Source organism: Petaurus breviceps, unplaced genomic scaffold, assembly GCF_028583685.1.
Source record: "Petaurus breviceps papuanus isolate PSGF00001 unplaced genomic scaffold, PetGlider_PUasm1.0 185, whole genome shotgun sequence".
Taxonomy (NCBI): Eukaryota; Metazoa; Chordata; class Mammalia; order Diprotodontia; family Petauridae; genus Petaurus; species Petaurus breviceps.
Genome location: NW_027185797.1, coordinates 4,010,084 through 4,027,136, shown reverse-complemented (window position 1 = coordinate 4,027,136; position 17,053 = coordinate 4,010,084). Strand labels below are relative to the sequence as shown.

At 45.2% G+C, this 17,053-nt stretch overlaps 2 protein-coding genes across 4 annotated transcripts in view; one reads left to right on the top strand and one right to left on the bottom strand.

Moving 5' to 3' along the window:
• FYCO1 (FYVE and coiled-coil domain autophagy adaptor 1) overlaps positions 1 to 17,053 on the top strand; it is a 102,472-nt gene that overhangs the window by 54,185 nt on the left and 31,234 nt on the right. For all 3 annotated transcript variants that reach the window (XM_069088354.1, XM_069088355.1, XM_069088356.1), the window contains exon 14: positions 682 to 823. In XM_069088354.1, coding sequence (XP_068944455.1) covers positions 682 to 823 — 142 coding nt within the window. The remainder of the gene's footprint in view (positions 1 to 681; positions 824 to 17,053) is intronic.
• CXCR6 (C-X-C motif chemokine receptor 6) lies at positions 8,094 to 16,077 on the bottom strand. The gene is made up of 2 exons (XM_069088353.1): positions 15,628 to 16,077; positions 8,094 to 11,864 (listed from the first exon to the last, which is right to left on the bottom strand). The coding sequence occupies exon 2, from the start codon at positions 11,840 to 11,842 to the stop codon at positions 10,817 to 10,819; it is 1,026 nt and encodes a 341-aa protein (XP_068944454.1). The 5' UTR covers positions 11,843 to 11,864; positions 15,628 to 16,077; the 3' UTR covers positions 8,094 to 10,816.

The window sequence follows — 17,053 nt, the reverse complement described above, 5'->3', positions numbered from 1 at the left end:
ATCTTTTCTGTATAACCTATACCCATTTATAGCAATCTATAACTAAACATCTTTATGTATTTATCTGTAACTAAACATCTTTATATGTCTAAATCGATCTATATCCATATCTAAACATTCTTTTATCTATCTGTTGATATCCAAACATCTTTATATATCTCTGTCTGTTGTGGTTTAGTCATTTTTCAGTCATGTCCAACTTTTTGTGGAGTTTTCTTGGGAAAGATGCTGGAGTGGTTTGCCATTACCTTCTCAAGTTCATTTTACAGATGAAGAAACTGAGGCGAGGTGAAATGACTTGCCCAGGGTCACACAGCTAGGAAGTATCTGAGGCCAGACTTGAACTCAGGAAGATGAGTCAGTGTTCTGTGCACTGTAGTGCCACCTAGCACCAATATTGCTATCTAAACTTCTTCCTCTATCTCTAAATACATCTCTCTCCATATGTATGTGTATATGCATACATACATATGTACACATGTGTGTAATATATGTGTACACACATATGCACGTGCCAAGCCCTATTCCAGCTCCTTCCAGCTGCTTCCCTTGCACCGTTTCCCTGCCTCCTTCCTCCAAGGGATGACCAGGGGGAGGTGAGGCAGGAAGCCTCCTCGTGCCATCTCTAATGGCCCTTGTCCCTTCTTGTTCTCACATGTGGTGGCAATGGTGCTGGTGCAGTGGCGCCTCCGGACTCCCGCCCCCCAGACGATGCCGTGTTTGACATCATCACTGATGAGGAGTTGTGCCAGATACAGGAATCTGGCTCCCTCCCCGGAACACCCACTGAAGCGGACTCGCTTGACCAGAGCGTGGCTGAACAGTGAGTAAACACGCCTTGACTCCTCTGCTGCCTTGTTGTTAAGCATGAGCCTGTTGAGACTGACCTGGGGAAGCAAAGCAGATGGTGCTTGGCCATTGTCAGTCACTCAAAGAAGGGAACTTCAGGGAGTTCACCAGCTGAACCCCTCTGCGCCAAGCCCAGGGCCTGGCACGGGCTAGGTGCTTAACGCATGCTTGTTTCACTGGCCAGTTGGTTGGGTCTGGCCAACATACATCCACCCAGATTTGACTGTCTTCAGGAAAGAGGCGCTGTCTGAGGCCTCTACCCACAAACCCCCTAAGAAGTGCCCTGACCCACGTTCCCCCTCACAGGAAATGTCCTCTTGGCAAAAGAACAGAATGGCAGAGCACCGGCTGTTAGCTACTTTTTCTGCAGCCAGCTCAGCCTCAACAGTAGCCACTTCGGAACCCCTCTTATTATTCATTTCAACAAGTAGTTATTAATCACAGTGCAAGGTCTGGAGAGAGAAAGACACACACAAAGCATTTCTTGCCCTCCAGGAGTTTATCTTCCATTGGGGGAATTCAGTGCATAAACAGAGAAGAAAATGCTGGGCATTTTGAGAAGGGGTGCACTGACTCCTGGAAGTGATAGGGGAGCCATTGTGGGTCACTGAGGAGGGGAGTGACACGATCAGACCTGAGCTTTAGGGGAATCGCTTTGGTGGCTGGACAGATTGCAGAGTCTTGAGGCAGGAAGACCCACCAGCGCCTGTTGCAGTCTACTTAAGTCTATATGGCAGCAGCATTTACGTTGCAATAATAAGCATGCTTACTTTTCAGTACCAGGTCTTTTTGACCCTTAATTTTTCCCAACAAGATTTCCAAAAAATAGTCTTGCAAGGGCTAAATTTCTAACTCACGTTAGAAGCTTCCTGCAGGAAAATTCAGGAATAAAAATTAAAACTCCCCCAGTTCTTATGCTGTAGATCACCAAAGGTAATAGGTCAGTTTTACTTATTTTGCATATTTTGGAGCCCCCCTTCCTCTCTGCCCCTCCTCCTACTCTGTTTTGTGTTCACTGCCACCTAGTTATCGGACTGGTCTAAATATAACTTCCACCAAGAAGTGTGTGTGTTTCAGAAAATACAGAGAAGGTGCTGTTTCAGAGTCTCCTTCCTTTGTAAAACATATCATTTCACCCATTTTCCCTGTAGTAAAGGATTATTTTTCTTTTTTAAAAGTTAGAATCCCATCATTTTCATGTTATGCATTGACATAGAGTTTGACGCACCTTTCAGGTGTTTGTGTGAAGGTTAGGAATCTTAGTACAACAGGTAGACCTTTCTACCTCCTCCCCGTCCCTTGCTCATCCCTGCTTCTGTGACTTGGCTCCTTCCCATTTCCCCATCTCCTGGAACGCCCTCCCTCGTCCTCTCGGCCTTTGGAGGTGCTGCCCAGCCGCCCCCTGGGGTCAGATCTTCCCAGCCCTCAGTGTTCTCTCCTTCCTTGGAAGCCTAGCAGCCCATCTGGCTGCTGATCCTCTACTGTCTTTTATTGTCGGTTAGTTTACCTATTTATTTAATTTCTCCCAAACTGGGGGCAGACAGTGTTGTGTCTCATAGTGCTTTCACATCCTCTGGAGTGCCTGGCACCTGAGAGATGTTCAGTAAACGCTTGTTGATACTACATACTTGGTTGACAGTATAGTGAGGCAGTGATAAATTGCATTTTGTATCCCCCTGTTTTACAAAGGGATGATGTTGTACTAGATAGGGAGTCTGAGGACCTGGATTCAAATCCTGGCTCTGACACCTACCAGCTGTGAAAGGCCTTTCTCTCCTCCCAGCCTGTTTCTGATACATAAAATGAGGGTGATAATATTCCTACTTCCAGCTTCACAGGTTTCTTGTGAGGAGGATACCGTATAAACCTTTGGTCTCCAGGGAAATACGAGCTGTTATTTTCTAGGAGAATTTACAGGCAGGTGGGGGGATATTCTTGGTCATGAGAGTTTCTTGGCTGGTCCCAGAAATGGCATTAACAGAGAAGGAACCTCCAGGGAACAGATCCCAAGGGCCATTAATTGAAAACCTCCCAGTGTTCTAAAGGAACAAAAAGTCTTTGACCACGGACAAAAACACGTAGTCACTTACTAGAAATGGGAACCGTTCCGGGGAAAGGAAAGTGTTGGTATGATTACCACTCTAGTCCAAGGCGGAACCAGGAGAGGCCACTTTCGGAACTGACTCTCCTAAAGGTGTGGCTATGCAGCAGTCTTCAAGTTGGATGAGTGCCTGTCATCCGTTCTCTGCCAGCAACTAACATGAAGTCTGGACCACCCTCCTAGAGTTTTTTTTTTTCTTTTTAAAGACTTGGAACAAAATTCCCAAGGGAAATATGGCAGGTGTAATCAGCTAGAGCTTTATAAGACTGTCTGCATAGTTGGGGGCTAAATTAATGAGAGGACAAAGTAAAGTTGTGGTGGTGGATTAAAACCTGCTTCAGCTGTGGGAGTGGACAGCTTCTCTAAGACAATGAGGAAGGGTCAAGTTGGACTAGAAATCGTGTTCTGAAACCAGGCTGGAACTCGTTTTGAAAATCCACGTCCATTCAACAAGCATCTTTAGGTGTCTTCTCTGTGCTGGGCAAACTTAAACTATCCTTAATATATTTATATAAGATTTACTGATGCCATTGACAAAATTCGATTGTGCCGAGATCCCTTCCCTACATTTACGCGGGTCAGCAAGCATTGAGGTCCTGTTCTGGTTGAGGCTCCCTTTGATTCTTTATCATGGGTTCCCAAAGGCCATGGAGGGATATGGGGGCCAGAGTGGAGCAGTAGGGAATACAAGCTGGGGCAGATCCCTTGTTCTTGTTCAGTCATTTCGGCCAGATCTGACTCCTCATGCCTCCATTTGGGGTTTTCTTGGCAAAGACACTAGAGCGGTTTGCCACTTCCTTCTCCAGCTCATTTTACAGATGAGGAAACTGAGGCCAACAGGGTGAAGTGACTTGCCCAGGGTCATACAGCTAGTAAGTGTCTGAGTCTGGATTTGAATTCAGGTCCTCCAGACTCCAGGCCTGGCAGTGGATCCACTATCCGCTGTGCCACCTAGCGGCCCATAGGGCAGATCCACCAGTCTGGAAAGGGGTCTGGTAACAGAGTAGATGTGTGTTGTCTAAGAATCATCTCTGCTAAGTTCCAAGAGGCTCACCGCAGGGTGGGTATAAGGAATTAAATTTATTTGGGGGTGGTGGTGGTGGTGGAGATAGTCTGCTAAGACGTAGATGGGCTGCTATCTGTATCAATAAAGGGTATGCCCTCCCTGACACAGTTGTGAATCCTTTAAGTAGAAACATTTGCATTACCCTGCCGGAGATGCAAAGCTCAGATAAGGCCTGTGCTCTGCTCTCTAGAAGCTTATAACCTCTTCCTATCCCTCTGCTAACCTGTTAAGGAAAATTACCCACTCAGCCCCTCTTTCTGTGGTCTCCCCACTGACTGTACCCCTGCAGAAACATCTGCACCATAGGGAAGCACACAGCTGGGCTTTACTGTGACCCAGCCTTCCCCCTGGATGCCTTGTTTTAGCCCACACAGCCCCTCTGAGGAAAGGCGGGAAGATGGGCCTAAGACTGACCTCAAACGTGCACATGTGCCTTCAAGAGAGCCCAGGTCCACGTACCCACAAGTCACCAAGTTAGCCAGGCTCAGTTTTTAGTCACCACTAATGATGACAGCCTTGACAGTGACTTCCTTTTGTGGAAGAAGCACCCCAGAGCTTTCGAGGCCACTCCCCCAGCCTTGGCCCATCCCCACCCCACAGCTCTCCCCAGTAGAACCCATCAGCTCTCCCTAGTGGAGTCAGGCTTGAGTTTAATGAGCACAGGTCTGTAGTCTCTTCCTGGTTTTGTCATCTGGAGCAGGACCTTTGATCTTCTGCCTCATTTCCTTCCTAATAAAATCCTCTTTTTTTAGACTCAGCCCTGCCTAGAATACTGATTAGATCTCATTTATAAAATACTTTAAGCCTATCAGAGGGAAAAATCTCAACATGAATATGTGGTGATTTTTTTATTTCCGTCATCACACCTGGACCGTCTCCCACCATCCTCTTATCACCCCTGGTTTGGCATTAAGAAACTGGAAAGCAGCCTCTCGTTTTAGTGACTAAGACCGCAGCTGTCCAGTAATACTCTCCTTGAGCTCCCCATCACCTGGGGTCTCTGCCGCTGCTGTTGAGGTCAGACGGAAAGAGCATCCCATACCATGTGAGGCAGGAAACCTCCTTTGCTTATCCTCAGGCAATTATGAGCAGGTACATACAGATGGCAGAGGGTGGGATGTGTATTCCATGAAGGAGTGACTAAGCCCGATCTTCACTGAGGCCCATGGCACCTACAGGGCTTTGGGGAAAGCAAAAACAACCCCCAAACTTTGGCCCTTTTGGGCTACACGGTCATAGTGAATCTGAGTATTGAGTCTGGAAGAAATTACCTGATTCATGTTGTTGAATTGGCTTAAACCAGCTCTGTGAGTTTGAATCAGCCCACGCCCATAGTCTAAGCAATAAAGCTATGGAGATACTCACTGGCATGCATGCATGTGACGTATACACACATGTGATACACATACATACACACATGTGTATGCGTATATGTGTGTATGTATATTATATATATATATATATAAAAGCAATGAGGCTTAATATATGAGGTTTTATATAAGAAGAATCTGGGTTTTAGTGGTTTGCTGTTGATCGTGGTTTACTCCAGGTGTAGCTTTTTATTTTGGGTTTTAATTCATTTCCCTCTAAGCCCTTGGGATAATCTTCAGTATGGAATAGTATAGTTAATCAACAGGCATTTATTACTGAGCTGGGGGGTGGGGAGGATGCAAGGAAAGGCCTGATCTCTGTCCCTGCCCTCTGGGAGTGTGGTCACATTCAAGTGGGAAAGAGAGCATGCAGGTAAGTTTGTCTGTACAAGCCATGTGCCCTAGATGGAGAAGGTAAGCTCAGAGAACCGGCTTCCTCTCAAGACTGTATTTGAGCTGAGTTTAGGGCAGCTAGGTCTTGCAGTGGATAGAATTCTGGTCCAGGAGTCAGGCAAAGCCGAGTTCAAATCCAGTCTCAGACACTTCCTAGCTGTGGGACCCTGAGGCAAGGCACTTAACAGCTGTCTGCCTTGGTTTCTCCATCTGTAAAATAGGGATAATAAAAGCAGCTCCCTCCCAGGGAGATTGTGAGGATCAGATGAGGGAACATTTTTAAAGCACTCAGGAAAATGTCTGACACATAGTAGGTGTTTAATAGATGCTTGTTTCCTTCCTCTCTCTCTTGAGAGACAGGGGAAATGACCAACAGAGTTAGAGGATGCAAAGCATTGCAGGTGTGGGAGGCAGTCAGGGCATAGACACAGAGCTGGGAAGGTAAGCCCAAGGCCTTGGATGCTAGAGTATGTGGGTGGGTGGGTATGAAATCTAAGAAAATCAGAAAGTAGGAAGGACTGGGCTGGGGAGGGGTTTGAAAGCTGGCAGAGGACAGAGGACTTTCTAGTTGGTCCTGGGGTTACAAAACCCACTCTTAAAGGGGGCTCGTAAAGCTTTTTGGGGTGGAGACTTGCATGCTTCAGTCGTTTGGACGGGACCCCTGCCAGCCCAGCAGGCACTAAACCCCTGATTTGTGTGATGTAGAATCTTGGCCCTTCAGCTTAAGTGCAGGTGGGCACAGGGAGCATTGGCTGAACCAGGAAAGCCCTGCCCCTGCTCCCTCTCAGGGCTAGTCTTTGTCCTTCCTGAGGGCTGCCCCCACCCCCACCCCTCTTGAGCTCTCTCTCCTGTGGCTGTTTGCCTGATGCCTCAAAAATGAGAACAGGATAGGGTGAGCGTGGTAAGGTTTCTGAAAGTCACGTCAGGTGGTGGTGTTCACCGCAGTGTGGGCAGAGAGAACAGTCACACTTGGCATTTCAGGGAGCTCTTGGGGGCTGGAGAAGAAAGTGAGGAGCAGGAAGGAAGTCTAACTGATGCTGATGGCCCCTTGAATCAGAAAGAAGCTGGCTCCAGGATAACTGCCCTGACACCTGTGTCCCCTTGGCTCTCACCTAGTCCTGACCTCCTCCAGTCTTACCCCTGCTACTGTATATATATATGTATGGCCTTCTGGGTCTCTTTGCTCAGGTCTTTGAAGGGGTGAAAGGGACTGCTGGTGTTGGAGACCTAGTCTTCTCCATGCTTGAGGTCATGTGGCAGAGGTAGAGAGGGGAAGAAGGAAGGAAGAGAAGGGGAAAAAGAAAGAAAGGAGGAAGAGAAGGGAAAAAGAAGAAAAGGGGAAAGGGAAGAGAGGCAGAAAGGAAAGGGAAGAAAAAAGGGAAGGAGGGAATGGAAAAGAAGAAAAGAGGGAAAGGGAGGAGAAAAAAGGGGAAGGGAAGGAAGGGAGAAAGGAAGAGAGGAAGGGAGGCATGAAGGGAAGTGGGAAAAGAAGGGAAAGAGGAAGGGAGGAAAGGGAAGAAAAGAGGGAAGGAGGAAAAGAAGGGGAAGGGAAAAAAGGGACAGGGGAAAGGAAGAAGCAAAGGAAAGGAGAAGGGAAAGAGGGAGGAAAGGAAAGAAAGGGGAGGAAAGGAAGGGAAAGAAGAAGAGGGAAGGGAATGAAAAGAAAAGGGGGGAAAGGAAGGGAGAAAGAAGAGAAGGAGGAAGGGAAAGAAGGGAAGGAGAGAGGGAAGGGAGGAAGAGGGGGAAGGGAATGAGGAAGAGAAAGAAGGAAGGAATTCTTAAGCATCCGCTATTTGCCAAGCACTGTACTAAGCACTTTATGAATATTTCCTCAACTTAAATGGGCAGCAGCCCCAGAAGGAAGGCACTGCCTGTTTTACAGCTGATTTCAGTGACTTGCCCAGGATCACCCAGCTGGGCAGTGTCTGGGGCTGCCTTTGGACTCTGGTCTCCCTGACCCCAGGCCCAGCTCTCCATCCTCTGCTCTGACCAGAGCCTGGGTTAGAAGTCATACTCTCAGGTGTCTGTTGGGCGAGACGTGGTAGGGAAGTGTTGTGTGCTTTTGGTTCCCAGACTTCCTGGCCGAGTACCAAGGGTCTGCGCTGTGCTGGTGCTGAGGGTGCACAGAGCCAGGATAAGACATACTCTCTGCAGTAATGGAACTCGTGCTCCAAGAGAGGGGTTAGATGTGCCAATAAATAGCTGTGGCCTTCTAGAGTGGGGGCAGTAAAGAGGGAAGGGCAGAGCAGAGCTCTGTGTGAGGCTGGGGGGGGGGGGGGGGGGGGAAGAAGGTTGTTCCTAATGGGCTTCTTGGGAAAGGTGGCACCGGAGGTGTGCTCTAAGGGAGGTGGTCAGGACATCACAGGCTCAGGGAGCAGCAGGACCGGAGGCAGAGGAGCTAGGAAGCAGAAGGCACCTAGCAGAAGGAGGGGGCAGGTTCAGCAGGAGCCTAGATTGTGGTGAAGTATCTGAGATCAGGCTAGAAATGCAGGATGGGGCCAGATTGTGGAAGGCCTTGAAGAAAAGAATTCTTTTTTTTTTCAAAAAGAATTTGAACTTGACTGGGCAGGCAGTAAAGCCTCTGTGTGAAATTTGTGATGCATACAAGATGCCCTGACCCATGGGCACTAATTCCAACCCCTTTGTTGTTACCTTTCCCAGGGGTATCTGCATTTTAATTCTTCCCTTTACTATGGAATGAAAAGCTTTGTTCCCTGTTAAAGCCATGTTGGGCACTGGAAAGAGGGAGAGAAGGTTTGTGTTGTTTTTGCAGGGGTGAGGAGGCCAGAGAACAGGGGCAAGCAGGGGATCCTTTGCTGACAGTCCCTGGAAAACTGTCATAGGAAGTCTTCTCTGCCTCTGCAGAATGTCGGCCCCATCCGTCAGCTTCCCCAATGCAACACAACCTCATAACCAGCTGTCCATCCACCACTCACCCAACTGTCTGCCCACCCGAGCCCCTGAGGTTACTACAAGAACCCCCTTGTGCACAAGTGATTCCATCCTACAAGAATCTTGACTTGATTAGACCAGACTGCTTCGTAATTATTGGGGATGGGAAGGGTGAAAAAAACATGGTTGATCTGCTTTTTTTCCCCCATTGATGAAGAGGGATGAGGGGAGTAGGAGATGTTTGCAGGGCTCTATATGTGGGCCTTTCCTGTCATTGGGAGATGTTTGAAGAGGCTGGAAGAAATATTTGGGATTGTGGGAAAGGAGGGAAACACATCATAGGCAGTTGAGTCTAAATTTCTTTAACTGACCAGTTGATATCTTCAGTGCCTCTCACCTATCACATACACATGGACTGTGTGGCCCTGGGTAAGTCACATAATCCCTGCCTGCCTCAGTTCTCTCATCAGTAAAATGGGGATAATAACAGCATCTTCTAAAAAATATTTTATTTTTAGTTTTCAACATTCACTTTTATAAAATTTTGAGTTCTAAATTTCTCTCCCCTCCCTCCATCTCCCCCCCAAGATGGCATGCAATCTGATATAGGCTATATACATATGATCACATTAACCATATTTCCACAGTAGTTATGTTGTGAAAAAAGAATCAGAACAAAAGGGGAAAACCATGAAAAAGAAAAAGAAATAGTATGCTTTGCTCTTCATGTGGATAGCATTTTCCATCATGAGTCTTTTGGAATTGTCTTAGATCATTGCATTGCTTAGAAGAGCTAAGTCTAAAAAAGTCAGTCATCACACAGTGTAACAGCATTTATTTTGCAGGGCTGTTGTGAGAATAAACTGAGATATTTGTAAAATGCTTTGTAAACCTTAAAGTATTATCTCTGAATGCTATCACCCTATCTATGTACTGAGACATGTATAAGCCAGTAAATGTATATTTTTATAATCTAATGAAAAAGGTAAAAGTATGCCATTTAAAGACGCACTTCAGCCAGTTTTCTCATTTTAAATATAAAAGAAATGCCTTCATTTCATTAAATAACACACAGGGGGTCTGACATCATGGCAGCTGAGTGGTCTTGCTAAGCCAGACACAACTTCAGTTTCAGCAGTGTCTAAGTCCCCTGTAGACTGATCTACAAAGCCTTTGAAAAACACCCCAAATCACCTTTTCCCAGGATGTTTCAGTCACTCTGGGCAAAAATTAAAAAACAGAAGATTTATAAAGAAATCAGTAGTTTGTAGTTACAAAAACAAAACCAAACAACCCTTTATTATGATCTGGCCAAAGTAATAAAAGATGGTTTTCACATACCTAGAATAAACATTTTAAATATAAATTTTATGAATGAGAAATATAACATCTTCAAAAATTACCCTTAATTCCACTTAAAGCAAACAAACACAAACAACATGGCATTTTCAGCCATGTGCATGAAGTTGGTCTTGGGCCTGCCCACATTCATCAGAGCTCCTCGTTCCATTGCCCAGAAACCCAAGGTCTCTCTTTCCTGCAGCAGGCTTACCCTTGTGAGCATGGAAATGGAAGAGCTGGGGAGAAAAGGAGACACAGAGATGGCTGTCTGTAGGCCTTCTCAGCTATCCTCCATCTCCTTTCATTCCCAGAGGCCCAGCACACTCTGTTTATATAGTCTGTGCTAAACCATGGAGTCCACAGTTTTACTGGTGACCCTTTGTCTCTTTCATCCCGCTCACAAAGCCCAGTCTTGAAGAAAGCAGTGGTGCCAGGGGGATTTGAATAATGTCCATGCTCTTTCACTCCACCCAGTGCTCCCCAGTTCATCAAGCACATGGAGCCGTGGGAATGTCCTTGCCGTATTCTGGTTTTCATGATCACTGAGCTTAGGTCTGGGCACCAACCACTGTTCAAGGAAGGAGTCAGGTTAGTCTGTGGTCTGTGATGATAGAAGTGTCTTTGATACCCAGTGCTTTCTCACTTCTTGGTGATAATCCAGTTTACAGGCAGGAATCCCACTCGGGATATAGCCATTGTCTATAACTTCCAGAATAATTCACCGTGCAGTCATCATGGTGTTTGGCACATGCATAGTAGGCTAATAATAGATACTGGTCGGCCTGTCTGAGTTGTGGGCATGTGCTACAATTGGTACATGCTGGTGGCCTGAGCATTGTTGGAAGCAGTAAAACTTTTAGAGGTGTCCTCGCTGGACTGGTACTGGCTGATTCTCCCCGCAGCATGGGGGCACTTGAAGGCCTTCATGAGTTTCCAGAAGTTCTTTCTGAATTTCACCCCAACAAAGGCATACAACACAGGGTTGAGGCAGGCCCGTAAATAAGCAATGGCCTCTGTTATCACGAAGGCATAGAGGAAGCGGGGGTCTGTGTCGTACTCCCAACTCGTGGTACGGATAAGCTTAATGAGATTGAAAGGCAGTTGGGTGGTGACAAACACTGCCACCACTAAAAAGATAATCTTTAAAGACTTGTGCTTCTGGAACCCTTTGGCACGGATCAAGGTCTTGACAATGACCGAGTAGCAGATGATCATGGCCGTCAGAGGCAGGAAGAACCCGATGGTCATTTGGATGGTGAGGACCATAGTAGAGATGTCTTCCTCTTCAGTGTGGCAAACCTTTTTGTTCTTTTGAGAAATCCTGGTGTACTTGAACTGTGGGATGGTAAGCAATAGAGAGAACACCCAAATGATGATATAGATAATCTTTCCTATAGTCATCCTTTTGGCTTGATAGATGTGAGTCTTGGTGGCCTGAACGACTGCAATAAACCGGTCAATGGTGATACCAGTGAGAAACAACATGGAGGTGTAGAGATTTAAGGTGTACATCCCCAGGACAACCTTGCACATGACTGGCCCAAAGACCCACTCATGGATGATGGCATAAGCCCAGAATGGCAGAGTACCGATGAACAGCAAGTCAGCTATGGGTAAGTTCAGAAGAAAGTGGTCAGTCAGACTCTTTGTCTTCTGGCAGAAAATGTAGACCGCTAGCACCAGACAGTTCCCCACCAAGCCAAAGGAAAACACCAGCAGATATGTGAAGGGTAGGAAAATCTTGCTGAATTTCAGGAAATTCTCATGCTCCTCCTTGCTGATGTTCTCTACCGATTTCCAAACATCGGGATCGTATTCATATTCTTCCATGTCTCTCTCTCTTTAGTGACACCTGAAATTAGACAATAATTCTCCTCATTACCTTGAAGCAACACTATTGCCATCCCCCATCCATCTCCCAGAAATTCTGTTACACTCGTTATCCTACTTCCTATCCAGGACTGAAAAGTCAGATGGTGATTCTGGATTCATCCTTATCACCAAGATACTCAGGCTCCATAACATGTATGAAGCCTTTCCAAATGAAGAAAAGTATAATTTTGTGAGCTTTTACCGAATTGGATTTATCCTGCTTCACTTGCAGTCTAAATTCACCCATTAGCATGGACTTAATATGAAAACATTTATAGGCAGACATGCTGCTGTTCGAATATATCTCTGTTCACTTGACCTCTCTATCCCAAATTCATAGTTCAGAGGTACTATATATTAGCTCTGACAAATGCGGACAGGCCCAATACACACTTTATAGTTTGAAGAAAATTCATGAATATTGTTAAAAGTGTTGTTTTTTTTTTAAGTGGAATTGAGGGTAATTTAATTTGAGGGCAGTTGAGTGGACTTGAGTCTCCATTATAAATGTGGACACTGAGACACTATCACAAAGTTGAGTGATTAGAACACCTATCTGGTATGATTTGAGGGGTCTTAGGAGTCCCCCCAACCCAAAATATCTCCCATATTATCTGATATAGTACCTGGAATTCCACCATTGGAGATTTAATTCTTAGATCTTGAAGATTTTTGTCTTCAAGCTCCCTCATTTTAAACTGAAATATTCCCAGGAGTGATACCTTAAGTCTTTATCACCCAGAGTTGAAAGGATTTATCAGTCAGTCGAGAAACATGGGAATATTAAGCACCTATTATGTGCCAAGTCCTGTGCTAAGCACTGAGATTATAAGGTACAGTGGAAATGGGGCCCGGAATAGGTCATTGGGATGGGAGAGGTAATAAAAGGCAGTGAAAGGGGTAGTTGGAGGGCAAAGACCAAATGTCACCTCCTTCATCATTTTGCCTGAGCCTGTTTCTATATTCTGGCTTCCTAATTCCTCTCTAGGGTATTGGGTCTGAAGTCAGGAAGACCTGAGTTCAAATTCAGCCCTAGATATTTACTAGCTATGTGACTGACCCTGGGCAAGTCACTTAACCTCTGTCTACTTCAGTCTCCTCCTCTGTAAAATGGGGATAAGAGCACCACCCACCTCCCAGGCTCATTGTGAGGATTATCAAATGAGATCATATTTTGTAAAATGCTTAGCACACTGCCCGGCACATAGTAGGCACTTAATAAGTGCATATTCCTTATTTCTCTTCCCCTTTTTTTCACTCATGCTCCATGTGAAATAGTAGCTTTGTGCAAAATCTGTTAATCCTGAATATTCTGGTAAGGGAAAGTCCAGTAATAGTGATGTCACCTTCCTGCACCAAGGACAGCTCTTGCTCTGTTGGACTGCTGTTAGCAAGGGCAGCAAGTGAGCACCCGTTTTGTGTGATGCCTTTTTGGTGTTTGCATCCTAGTTTGATAGAATGTGAGAGCCAAAAAGCCCCCGAGTGATTGGGTACAAAAATGGAGACCCAGAATACTCATTGGCTTTGCCCATAATTGAACTGATTTTAGTGGCCAGGTGAGGGCTCTAACCCATGTTTCCCAGCTCTTAACTCAGGGCTCTTTCCTTTCTATCCAGTAGAATTCTTACAGCACCCAGTATCTTTGTCTTAACTTCTCTCAAAATATTGATTGGTTTTCTCAAAATATTGATTGGTTTCTTAAAATATTGACTGACTAAATGAGGGTTTTGCAAACCATACCTCCTTGTAATTTACTCTGCTATTACTTTTGATCTTTGTTAATTCATGAGATTCTATACTGACCAGACACAATATCTGCTATTTTAAAACCTAAATTTCAGTCAGTCGAACAAGCAGCATGTATTAAGCTCCCACTATGTACCAGGCACTTAGTGAGGTAGCTCTGGAGGAACAGTTCCAACTGCTTATATTTTTATGGTGCTTTCAAGTTTTTCAAGTACTTTCCTCACAGTAGTCCTTGAGAAATCAGTACTATAAATACACTTATTCCCATTTTCCAAACTAAGAAACTGAAGCTTGGAGATGTTACATTATATGCCCATGTTTGCACAGCTGCCAAGTGTCTGAACCCAAGACTCAGATTCCACATCCAGCCCTTACCACTGGGTCTGGAGTCCAAAAACCTGACTTTGAGTCCCAGCCTAGCCTCTTATAGCTTTGTGACCATGGTCAAATCACTTTACCCCTCTTAAGACTTAGTTTTCCCATCTCTGAAATGGAGGAAGGAAGGAAGGAAGGAGGGAGAAATGAAAGAAAAAAGAGAAAAGAAAATGAAAGAGAAAGAAGGAAAGAAAGAGAAGGGAGAAGGAAAGAAAGTAAAGATAGAAGATATGATAGAACTTTCCCTTTCCATGCCCCACAATTTTTGAGAAGATTAGTTGCGATGATGTGCATAATTTTCTTTGTTAACCGTGAAGTGTCAACATGAAGGCAAACTATTATCATTAGTGATACTGTAAGCTTTCTCTGTAATGGGAAGAACTTTGTCTTGAATGTCTTAGTTTAAGCTGAGCATATTGTAACAGCACAACTTATTGGCAAAAGAACATAAAATATTTACTATCAGAAGGACTAAGTCAGACTAGATGTCTTTCTCTTTTTTTCTTAGTCACAAGTAGCATTTTTTAGCCCCAAATGACATGGGATAGTATATGTTGCTTCATGAAGGAACAGAACACTGATTTTCCTTCTTTCAATAGTGATGGCCTGAGTCCCCTTCTAAAAGCAAAATTCAGAACACTGTTGCCATTTAACTCACTCTTGCAGAGTTTTCTCCCGTTTGCTGATTAAATCTTTCCATACACTGGCATCATTTGAACTCACCTTTACTTCATAGTCATTATAATTGGCCTGTGCCAATTGACCTATGCAGAGCCATCACTGACTCCCCCCACCTTTCCCTCAAGTTTGCCTATATACCTGCCTTACCTGAGAAATTGATCCAGAAAATTTAGTGCTTCAGCCCAGTGGTCAGAAAGATCTTCCAATGGTTGATGTCATAGAAAATCATACTAAAATGACCAAGTTTAAGAATGGTGCTTATTCCAGTCTTACTGTGTTCTCCTCTTTTCCTCACAAGTACTGGTTTAATTTATCAGGTCTTTCTGTCCCTTTCCTCCATGCCTTTGCATAAAGTGTCTCCCATAACTAGAATAAATTCACCCTTTATCTTCACCATTATAAGAGTCAGCCCAGGGGCTATTTTTATGTGAATCTCTTTTTGACATCCCTAGCTCTGCGGTGCTTAACCTTTTCTGTGTAATATAAATCTCTTTGGGAGTCTGGTGAAGCCTATGAATCCCTTCACAGGGTAGTATTTTTAACTGCATCAAAAAAAAAAATCATAGGATTACAAAGGAAGCCAGTTGTCCTGAGGAAGCCAATTGTCCTGAAGTATAATTATCAAAAATTTAAAAAAAAAGGTTCTTGGACCTGAAGATTGACCCCACCCCCCCAGATGTTAATGCTTTCTCTCTCCTCAGATTATCTCGTTATAATTTAATCTGCTTACATATCTCTGGGATCCCCATTTTTTACCTCCATTAGGATGTCAGCTTGTTGAGGGCAGGCAGTGTTTCATTTGCCTTTTTATTCCTATTCTAGAATATGACTATTCTAGAGCATTCAAAAAGAGAGGGGCAGAAAGAAATAAGCAACAGCCCCCATAAGCACCTCCCTTTCCATTCTGCTTTATTGCTGTGGAAACAGAAAAAATAACTCACCAGAACCTCCTTCAGTTTTAATGCCCAGTCAGTTTGTTATCAGGGATGAGCTCATGATGACACAGCCTGTGCCCCTCAGTAGATGTGATCTCTCTAGACTTCTGACAAGTTACCTTTTATGCCAGAAGCCTTGGGTTGGCCATGGAACTGGAAGGTATTTACCCCTCCCACTTGTCTGCCCACAACCAATCTGGATCCAGATAAACCAAATCAACACTGAGCCTGTGGCTCTCCGCCCAAGTCAGTTAACCCTTTTTGAATTTCAGTTTCCTCAGGTGCCAAATAGTAGGGTAGGTGGGAACAATAGCCCTACCTACTTCACAGCATGGCTGTCGAAACTACGTAATGTCTGTGAAAGTATCAGTTGACAAGCATTTATGAACCACTTATGGGCTAGGCACCCTGCTAAATGCTAGGGACAGAAAGAAGGGCAGCAACATGGACCCTGCCTTCAAGAAGCCAAATAACTACACAAGTGTAAGATAGGGACAATGAAAATGGTGGGTGGGCTCAGAGGGGAGGCGCTAGCCAGGGATGGAGGGACAGGAGAGGCTTCCTGCAGAAGGTAGGAGATGAGCTGAGCCTTAAGGGAAGCTGAAAGGCAGAGATGGGGAGGGGAAGGGGGTTACAGCAGGCAAAAAGATAAGCATAATGTGACCATTGGAGGAGGGAAGCAGCACCCGTGGCTGGGGATGCCAGAGCTGAAGGGAGCTAGCCATTCTAGGATGTGGAGGAGAAGAGCCTTGGGGACATCCTGTGCAAAGGGGGCAAATAGAAGGCTGTGTTTAAGAAACAGTAATTTGGCATTTGGACAGCAAGGTGGGGCCATAGAGCATAGGGTGCCCAGGCCTGGAGTCAGAAAGTCTCATCTTCCTGCATTCAGGTCTGGCTTCAGATACTTACGTACTAGCCGTGTGACCCTGAGTGAGTCACTTAACACTGTTTGCCTCAGTTTCCTCGTGTGTAAAATGCAATGGAGAAGGAAATAGCAAACCATTCCAGTATTTTTGTCAAGAAAACCCCAAATGGGGTCACAGAAAATCAGATGTGACTGAAATAATGACAGTGCAACATTTGTTTGCAGGAGTGCGAGAAGGGCAGTGATGTATGCTAGTCCTGGAAAGGTGGATCGCAGCTAGATTGTGATGTATGATAGTCCTGGAAAGGTGGATTGCATCTGGAATGCTAGTTCTGGAAAGGTGGATTGCAGCTGGATTGTAAAGCGTCCAGCTGAAGAGCTTGCATTTTATGTAGGGGACACGAGGGCACAGAGGGGAGAATAACGCGTTTGGGATCAGAGAATCCGGGTTCAAATTCCGGGCTTGCTCCTCGTGCCTAAACTCCCTGGTCCTCGAGTGAGGACACTGGACTATTCCCATCTCTACACCTGTGATCCCATGATGGCCCACCAAAGACTCTGAGAGGT

Coding starts and splice junctions, on each gene's coding strand:
- CXCR6 (XM_069088353.1), bottom strand. CDS start 11,842: ATGGAAGAATATGAATACGATCCCGATGTTTGGAAATCGGTAGAGAAC.